This window comes from Hyperolius riggenbachi, chromosome 7 (assembly GCF_040937935.1).
Source record: "Hyperolius riggenbachi isolate aHypRig1 chromosome 7, aHypRig1.pri, whole genome shotgun sequence".
Lineage (NCBI taxonomy): Eukaryota > Metazoa > Chordata > Amphibia > Anura > Hyperoliidae > Hyperolius > Hyperolius riggenbachi.
This window is the reverse complement of record NC_090652.1, coordinates 111,499,375-111,509,781: the sequence shown is the minus strand read 5'-3', so window position 1 is coordinate 111,509,781 and position 10,407 is coordinate 111,499,375. Positions and strand designations below refer to the sequence as shown.

Here is a 10,407-nt window from a genome sequence, read left to right as displayed (position 1 = left end):
GGGGACTGGGCGTATAAGACGACCCCCAACTTTTCTAGTTAAAATGTAGTGGTTGGGGTATACTCGCTGTATAAGACTACCACCCCACAGTGAGGGCTGGAACCCACTAGAGCGATTTTTTGAGCGTTTGGGGAGCGCTTTAAATCGGTAGTGCTTTCCCTAAACGCTCTGCCAATGTAAATAAATGTAACAAATTCCACAGTAGCGATTGCGATTAGCTAAATGGCAATCGCAGGACATGGAGCATTTTGAAAGTATTTGCACTTCAATGTAATGTACTGAAGCGCTGGCAAATTGCTCATGAATCGCTACACATAGCGATTTGAGCGCGATTGCAAACTGTAAATAAAATTACGATACATCGAAAGGACCAATCAGAATTAAAATCACTAATCGCAAATCGCTATACAATCGCTGGCAAAAAGCTTACACTTTTTAAAATCAATCCCAAAAGCGCCGGAAAACGCTCATGAAATCGCTTACAAATCGCTTATTAACCCATTCAGGTTCCGTCGTTTTCACATGAGAAATGTTCACCTCCCATTCATTAGCCTATAACTTTATCACTACTTATCACAATGCACTGATCTATATCTTGTTTTTTACGCCACCAATTAGGCTTTCTTTGGGGGGTACATTTTGCTAAGAGCCACTTTACTGTAAATTCATTTTAACAGGAAGAATAAGAAAAAACGGAAAAAATTCATTATTTCTCAGTTTTCAGCCATTATAGTTTTAAAATAATACATGACTCCATAATTAAAACTCATGTATTGTATTTGCCCATATGTCCCGGTTATTACACCGTTAAAATTATGTCCCTATCACAATGTATGGCGACAATATTTTATTTGGAAATAAAGGTGCATTTTTTCCGTTTTGCATCTATCACTATTTACAAGTTTAAAATAAAAAAAATATAGAAATATTTCACCTTAACATTGATATTTAAAAAGTTTAGACCCTTAGGTAAATATTTACTTTTTTTTTTTTTATTGTAATGTTTTTGTTTTTTTTATAGTAAACATTTTATTTGGGTAATTTTGGGAGGGTGGGAGGTAAACAATAGGTTTATAATGTAAATGTGTGTTAATTTTAATTTATTTTTTTTACAGGTGTAGTATTACTTTTTGGCCACAAGATGGCGGCCATGAGTTTGTTTACATGACGTCACTCTAAGCGTAACATACGCTTACAGTGACTCATCGGGAAGGGAACGGCCAGAAAAGGCGCAGCTTCCGAGAGAAGCTGCCGCTTTTTCAGCGGGGGAGAGGAATCAATGATCGGGCACCGTAGCCCGATACATTGATTCCCTGGCTACCGAATCCGCGGCCGGGAGTGTGCGTGCACGCGCGCGATCGGGCGCGGGAGCGTGCGGTAGCGCGCATGGTTCCTGGACGTAGAAACTACGTCCAGGAACCAAAATAGGTTAAAAACGCTAGCGATTGTACTAGCGATTTGTAGTGGGTTCCAGGCCTTAGTGCTGGGTGTCAGGCAGAGCTGTAATTACCTAATGCTGCAGTCATCTGGTAAAAAGAAAGATAGATTGCGCTCTCCGTTTAAAAAAATAACTTGCAATAACTTCTTGCAGGCAGCCGCTCGTACGGGTAGCAGTGCAGCTTCCGGCATCACCTGACTGGTGACGTGTGCGCTCCACTAATGAAGCTCAAGCAGGAAGATTTCTGGGCTGTATTGTGGAGCACACACGTCAGCAGTCAGATGACTCCGGAAGCTGCGGTGCTGTCCGTGCGAGCGGCTGCTCGCAAGAAGCTATTACAAGTTATTTTTGTAAACGGAGAGCGTGATCTTTCTTTTCACCGGATGACTGCAGCATTAGGTAATTAGAGCTCTGCCTGACACCTGGCACTGACATCCTGACCAGGCCTGACACCCTGACACTCGGCATATAAGACAATCTCCGACTCTGTAAAGTGCTGCGGTAGATGTCAGCGCTATATACAGTGGTTTGCAAAAGTATTCGGCCCCCTTTACGTTTTTTCACATTTTGTCATATTACTGCCACAAACATGAATCAATTTTATTGGAATTCCACCTGAAATACCAACACAAAGTGGTGTACACGTGAGAAGTGGAACGAAAATCATACGATTCCAAACATTTTTTACAAATAAATAACTGCAAAGTGGGGTGTGCGTAATTATTCAGCCCCCTTTTGTCTGAGTGCAGTCAGTTGCCCATAGACATTGCCTGATGAGTGCTAATGACTAAATAGAGTGCACCTGTGTGTAATCTAATGTCAGTACAAATTCAGCTGCTCTGTGACGACCTCAGAGGTTGTCTAAGAGAATATTGGGAGCAACAACACCATGAAGTCCATAGAACACACCAGACAGGTCAGGGATCAAGTTATTGAGAAATTTAAAGGAGCTGGAGCTGTTTTGCAAAGAATGGGAAAAGATTTCAATCTCTAGATGTGCACAGCTGGTAGAGAGAGCCATACCCTAAAAGAATGGCAGCTGTAATTGCAGCAAAGGTGGTTCTACAAAGTATTGACTCAGGGGGCTTAATATACGCACACCCCACTTTGCAGTTATTGTTTTTTAAATGTTTGGAATCATGTATGATTTTTGTTCCACTTCTCATGTGTACACCACTTTGTATTGGTCTTTCATGTGGAATTCCAATACAATTGATTCATGTTTTTGGCAGTAATATGAAAAAATGTGGAAAACTTCAAGGGTGCCGAATACTTTTGCAAACCACTGTAAATGATTTTTTTTTTTAAACACTGCATGAGGTAAAAGTCTATATGAATTTACGCACCAAAAACGCACACAACATAAAATGAAAACATGACATAAAATGCAGCCTTTCATATTATGTTATGTGTGCGCCCACCCTGAGTGGCGATTTATTGCAGGAAGCAGCAGCAGTTGTATATGAGGTTTCAGGGCCCATTCACACTAGAAATTGCTAAACGCAAATGCTGAGTGATTTCCTGTCGGTTTTTCCTAGTGATTTCCCATTGATTTTTCACTGTATAAAAAGCTTTTTTTCAGTGATTAGCATTTTTGCGATTTCTAGTTCAATATAGCCTTGCAGAATCGCTCCAGAATCGCTCAGAAAACGCTGCAGGCAACGAGAGCGTTTCAGAAAATCACAATTTGCTTAGATGAGAACACTTCCGAATACTTTCATTGTACACACGTTTTTCAAACAGCTAGCGAATTCAGCAATGCTGAAATCGCTCTGAAAATGCACAAGTGTGAATGGGCCCTCACAGTGGGTCACCTGAACTACGTTTTACAAAGGCAAGAACAGTAATAGAATTTGTAAACTACTGTCTAGCAATTGCTTAGCAACAAACGGGTTCGGTATGGTAAATGGACCAATGTATGGTAATTATCTTTATTGGCAGCAGTGTCTCCATATCATTTTCATAAAATGTTATCTCCTTGCCCAACCCATAAGCTATACAGCAATGCCAGGCATCATCCATTGCGCAGCTGATCACATGGAACTGCCACTTAGCCCACAAAGTTCCTCTCCCCGCCTTCTAGTCACACAGCAGTGTCTGAAAAAACTACCTCTTCAGAATAAGCCCCAGGTCAGTCCTAGACTACAATAGATAGATATATGGCTATGGTAGGGATTAGATCGTGAGCTCCTCTGATGGACAGTACAGTAGTGACATGACTATATATAATCTATATAGCAATGCGGAAGATACCAGCGTTATACTGTATAAATGCTAAATAATAATAAAATAAGCCTTGGGCAAGAAAATGTGTGTATTACAAAAATAGTGTATACATCCTGATCTGCATAATACACTTGATGGCAAATCTAATGCTGGAAGGGCTGCAGGTGGCTGAAGGGGTTAAGTACCCCATCCCCCGGAGGAGAGCAGCCAGGCAGGCATTAGGAATGCATGAATAGCAGACAACAGTCCAGCTCAGGGAAATGCTGCTGTGTGAGGTGGGGACTGGGAAGTGAATGACTACTGGCCAGCCAACAAGGAGAAAGAGAAGCTCCCTCGTTTCTCTCTGCTAGCCAGGACTGACTCGGACTCCCCTCCTTTATTTGCCGCGCATGGATGTACGCATGCGCCAACAAGTAGCTATTTCCGACGGGGAGCTAAAGTGATAGAACACCGGCTAGATGACGTAGAGTGGCGCTAAAAAAGCATTCCGTGCAGATACATTGCTCGGAGCTGAGGTTCCGCTTGTTGTCTGATCCCACTTCCCCCCTCCTCCTTGCCAGCTCTCCTCCCCTCCCACCTTGCTGTGTTCCCTGGGCTGATGTGTACCATGGCTGGGCCACATCATTGCTGGGGGCTGCTTAGATGAGGCTCTTCCTGTCTTGGGTGCTCATCTATGTGGTCTTCCTGGCCGTGCTGAGGAAGATGTGGAGCAGTCGCTACCTGAGGAGTCACCTGAGCAGATCTCTCTACATGAACATGCTGAGCCACAGCCAGGAGGCCCCCTACTGGGATTGCAGCCATAAGGTGGGTGATGGCAGCCAAGGGCTGTATTCTGGCGACACTGTGATGCCCAGGGGCATCTGTGGCATGTGCCCTCCATTGTATCATTTTATCTACATGCCTCCATTCTATTGTGTTAGTCTGCATACATTTAACATCTCCTCTGAGTCCTGACAGAAGAAGTTAGACAATGGCAGGCCCTGACTGGGAAGGGGGGAGATTTCCCCCCAGACTGTCTCTCAGTTTAAGGCCGATGGTGTTGCAGTGCCTGGTGTATTCAGGTTTTTGTGTAAGGCAATGCAAACCACCTGGCTGGCAGAGGAAAATAAAAGTGCAATTAGAGGGTGAGCAAGCTTGATAAATGCACACAGCATGATGCATAGTAGAGGCTTTCCTCCTGCAGGGTCTGTAGGGAAAAAAAAAACCCTCTGCTCTCTCACCATTGTAAGGACTGCATGTGGACAGCTAGATAAGGTATTATACAGGTTGAAAAGTTTTTGACAGTCCCTAGACTCTAGCAGGAGTACATTTGAAATTGGCGCCGGTAGACTTGGGCGCAGGATCCAGCTGTTATATGGCTGAGCCTGCTTCTGCACAAGTCCGGGTCGATTTAATTACTATTTCCCCTCCAGGCCGCCATGGATAGTGGGGGAATGAAATAATTCGGCTTCCAGCGATTGCTGGAGGCCGAATTATTATGTTTTTAAGCAACCTCGGCTCTGTCCTCTGACGGAGCCGACGTTACTCACTGAGCACTGCAATAGGAATGATTCCTATTGTAGTCTATGGAGGCGCAGGCTGCGCCCAAATCTAGCAGCGCTGAAAAGCACTGCTCCGTCTAGGAGGGCTGTTTGCAGTTTGTGTGAGAGACTTGCAGGGACAGGAGACCTATTACAGGCAAGTAGTCTCTGTGTGATGTGGGCTGCAATACAGGAAAGCTCTCTACTCCATCTCAGGCTATTTTAAAGGGACCCTGAACGGTTGTACATGAAAAAAAAAAAGATTTTTGTATATGAAAAAAGGAGTCACAAGAAATGAATGATGGAATTCAGGGTTTGGAGTCTTATAAAGAAGTTCCAGAATGTGATGACATGACTATATTTGAATAAATATTTGTTTATTTTTTTTTGGGGGGGGGGTCAAGAATAAAATGTAGATTGTTTATGGGGGGAAAAAGACATCCCCTGAAAATAAGCCCACTTATTCCAAATGCTGTTGCAACATACTCAAAATTGTAGTCCACAGTAAACTAGTCAGCCCAAACTGTACCCTGTGTGTACGATAAGTGATTTTATTGCACTAGATGTACGAGCAGTGACTTTATTAGCTTGTGAATTTTTTTTGCCCTGTGTTTAGGAGCATTGACTGTTACCCTGTGTTTACAAGTAGTGACTGTTAGGCTATGTTCACATTATAAACCGCCAGCGTTATTTCAAGCGCTGAGCAATTACGTTTTTTATAAGCACTTTTGCAGAGCAATTTTTTTTTTCCACTTCCTGACGTCAGTTAAGTGTACTCTTTCACTCGAAAATGAATAAATACAGTGTATTTATTTATGAAAGCGCTGGGGAAATCGCTATACAAAGAGCTTTTTTAAGTGCTTTGTGATTTCCCTATACCTTCCATTATAGCCAAATCGCCCTGAAAATGGTACGGGCAGCGCTTTGGGGAGCGGATCGCAATTGAACCGCTCATGTGAACACTCTCATAAGGAATCATTTAGGGCGATTTTCAAAATCGCCAGCACTTAAAAAAAACCTGAAAACGCTCTATGTGTAAACAAGCCCTCACTTTGGGTGTACAAGCAGTGACTTTGTTAGCCTGAGGCCAATTTCACACTTAATATCTGTGGTTGCGGTGCGGCCTGGGGGCTGCACGGCACTGGTGAAAACAGCCTTCAGGGTTTACCGCGTTAGTACATGGTAATCCCTGTCTGGCAGTAGGCCAAGCATGTGGCCAAATCGATGAAGTCACACGGTAACGTAGGTATGCGTTTGCGTCAGGGATGCAGTGAAAACATCACTTGCACTACGCCAGTATGAAATGCCCGATACACTTTCATTGGCATAGCAGTGGCCTGTGGCGAAATCAGGCCCTGAATGTTTGAGCAGTGACTGAAGCTGAGTACTCTCCTAGCGATAGAGGAAGATGGAACCAGCGACATCTCCCTGATGAGTGCTCCCTGAACCATCTTCCTGGCGGCGGGTGTTCCCGACGTAATGCAAAGGCACACAACGAGCACGAACGAGACTTCAAGTGATTGCGGTACTTTGCGTAAGAGTCGTCGGTGAGCTTAAAGATTTGATTTGCTGAGACGGTCGCTATCGTTATGCATTGACATTCGAGCTTCTGTACCTATGTTGTGAGATCGTGGGAATGACCACTTGTCACTCAAAACAACGTCAGAGATATTGTGAGGTGAGTAGGGGCCTTGAGTCACCCTAGACTTCATGTGATCTTGTAGACAGTGAGTTTTTTTTCTGCACCCTGAGCATCCAGTTCTTCATGACCATAATGCTATGTGCGTTGGAATGTGGTACATAAATGACAGTCTGGAGAGGAGAGAATGATGTGAGTTGTAACAGCGCAGGCTTCGTAGACTTCACAAGTCAGTAAGAAGCCATTGTTCATCAGGATATTGTTCGGAGAAAGCACTTCCTGCTACTCATTGTCTGGTCAGAGTGTCTTGTCTATTCACCACCGCAATGCTGTGCTCTCTGATTGTACTCCCCGTGTGACCTAACGGTCTAATCCTTCTTTCTATAGCTGTCCTCCCTCTCGCCGAGTGTCCTCTTTCTTCATTCTACCCGTTGTCTGCATTGTTCTGTATGCTCAAATTGGTGTCTATCTTGTCCTTCTTTTTGAAAGTCTTGTGTGTACTGTAGGTCTTTTTTCCCCTCTGTTGTATCAGGTGGGAGGACCTGAGTCTTTGTACAGTCTGTCTTGCATGAGTCATGAAATCCTAGATTTCTACTAAAAACAATACTCAGAATTTAAAGGACAACTGAAGTGAGAGGGATTTGTAGGCTACCGTGTTTATTGCCCTGTAAACAATGCCAGTTGCCGGGCAGTCCTGTTGACCTTCTGGCATACGTAGTGTCTGAGTTCAAACCCTGGAACATGAATGTGGTAATCCAGTAAAACCTGAGTCAGTGTACCTGATCTGATGTATGCTTTGTTCAGTGTTTATGGCTAAAAGTATTAGAGGCTGAGGATCAGGAGGACTGCCAGGCAACTATTACTGATTTAAAGAAAATAAATATGGCAGCCTCCATGTACTCCTCACCTCATTTTCCCTTTAAGAAGTATTCTTTTAGGGCTTGTTCACACTAGAGGCGTTTCTGTTATTTCTTAAGCGTGGGCGGTTTTTCAAAATCGCCCTGAAAGCGCTTACACTATTATTCTCTGAGATAGTTAATATCTAAGCGGTTTGTTTCCGATCTGTTTAGATAAGCGGTGCTTGAGCCATTTTTGAGGCGATTGTGCCTCAATGGAAGGTATAGGAAAAAAGAAAAACGCTAACAAAACCGCTTTGTGGAGCGATTGCGTTGGCTTTTTTTTTTTTTTTTTTTTTTTTTAAGAATAAATCATTGTATTTATTCTTTTCCGGATTAAAGAGTTCACTTCCTGACTTGCGCCAGGTAGTGAATTACCAAAATGCTTGGGAAAAACGCGTCGGAAACCACTAACCACAAAAAATCACCCACCCAAGCGTCGGGAATTGGAAACCAAAAAAAAGCCTCAAAATAAGCCCACGGCGAACGGACACGCGAGCGAAACGCAATGTGAACAAGGCCTGACTGTACAGCAGGGGCATTGCTAGGATCCTAAGAGATCCGGGGCACTTTTGGGCACTCCAGCTGGAAAATGGGTGTGGCCATGCACCAGAATGTGGGTGTGGTCGTGGGTGGAGTCAAATTTACATAAACTTAACAGCAGTCTAAGTAGGCCTGCCCAGAAAATGTTGGATGAAGCCCCCCTCTCCATTAATTAAAGAAAAAAAAATGCAGCAGATCACATAAATAGGCAGTGTCACTTAAACCTAACTAGGCAGAGTTACCTGGCTTTCTGCTGGGCAGGCTGGCCTGCTGCCAGGTTGTCTGGCAGTCCCCTCATACCATTCCCTGACCTTCTAGTGGACCCCTTTCCATGCTCCCACGGATCTCCCATTGAGGTACCACAATTCTCAGCATGCCCCCATAGAAGAACCACAGCTCCCAGCATGCCCCCATTAAAGCATCCAGCATGGCACCCAGTATGTCCACATAGAGGCACCACAGCAATCCGCACTAGAGATGTCGGCCAACGGTTCGGGAACCCCTCACCCTGTACTACTTCCCGGTTGCTATGACCCGGAGTTTTACGGCTGCGCTGGGCCAGCGGTGCGCGTCCTTGATCGCGCGCCTGTTGTCGGGCATAGCGACCCGGAAGTAGTGCAGGCCCATAGAGATTCGCTGGCGAACGGTTCGCTCGCATCTTTAATCAGCATACCCCCGATTGATGCACCACATCTCCCAGCATGCCTGCCATTGAGACACCACACCTCTGCCTGGGGAACATCCGGGGCACCCCAGAATAGATCCGGGGGACTTGCCACTGATCTTTAGGGCTAGCAACGCTCCTGCTGTATAGGTAATAATTCTCATCCTGTATAGTAGTGACTGCAGTCGCAATATTTGTGCATCAATACCTAAAGCATTGGTAAGGATGAAAAAATACGAGGGTTCTTATCAGGGTCCTCCTTTTTACACTTAGTGAAATGCTGTGCGATTTGGACTAATCGTATTGCAGCTGAAAGTTACACCATGTGTTATAGCCACAGTGCGACCGATGTGGACACAAAAAACCCATGCGATTTAGGTGCACTTCCGGGATTGCAGCAGAAGTGGCACAGTAACGCACTGCAGCTAGTGCCTTACCGGGAGCACCTCCGTCGCATCGCACCGCAGGCAGTGTGTCATGTCTCATTAACTTTAATAGTCACTGCGATGAGTAACGGGACATGACTCACTGCGGTAAGTGTAAAAGGACCCTCATTGCTTGTGACTGTATCCTAGGTGAAACAAGTCAGATACAACTTCTACATTTATGTCTGACTGTACTATCTTATGTGTCAAATATAAAAGGAGAAATTGAGAGCCCACAGTAGTATGTTTACAATGGTGTGAAAATGGAGAAGAACAATAGTTGTACTCACAAGCGTGGGTTACCATTAGGCCACCACTTCATAAGCATTAAGGGAACTTTACCCTGTCCCCTAAGGGTATGTTAAGATGTCACTCTCTGTAGACAGGAAAATTGGGGATAGACCCCTCCACTGTGGGTGGACTTAGTATGGATAACAATGACAAAACAGAGGTGCCAATCAGGATAAATCTGGGTTAAAATGAATACAAATGGGGTAAATGGTACTCTTCTCCCCATAGATGAATCGCCCAGGGTGAGATCTCCTTCCCATTAGCACTCAGCATTATTTACAACCCCACCCCCCACCCGCCTTTCCAGTAGCACTCAGCATAATCTTGCCCTCCCATGTGATGTGTTTTGTGGGACTCAGCCTGCTTCATCAGGAAATAAAGCAGTAGCAGCATTTAGAGGTTCCAAGCGAGTATGGCGACACTGGATTTTCCTTACTCATTCTCCTTCATATGCATATTCTATACTTTTTGCTTCCTCATTCTACTTGTTTAAATTGGAGCCCCAGATGAATAAGTAAAGCAAGAACCTGTCAGCTTGTTATTACTGTCTGTCACAGCACAGGATGTGAGCATCAGACTGCAAAAGTGAAAATTTGTCAGAGGTTTTAGCAGCCCTTAGGCCCAGTGCACACCAAAACCGCTAGCAGATCCACAAAATGCTAGTGGTTTTTGGTGCGGAGTGCAAGATGTGGCCTAGGGCACACCGAGCGGATTTGGATGCGATCCGCCGGCCGCATCCGCCTGAAAATCCGCTTGGCTAATGTA

At 44.6% G+C, this 10,407-nt stretch overlaps 1 protein-coding gene across 1 annotated transcript in view; it reads left to right on the top strand.

The window, feature by feature from the left end:
- Nucleotides 1-4,164: 4,164 nt before the first annotated feature.
- The window catches only part of METTL9 (methyltransferase 9, His-X-His N1(pi)-histidine), a 65,939-nt gene continuing 59,696 nt past the window's right edge, over nt 4,165-10,407 (top strand). Inside the window, exon 1 of the mRNA XM_068244507.1 lies at nt 4,165-4,468. Coding sequence (XP_068100608.1) covers nt 4,307-4,468 — 162 coding nt within the window. The 5' untranslated portion in view covers nt 4,165-4,306. The remainder of the gene's footprint in view (nt 4,469-10,407) is intronic.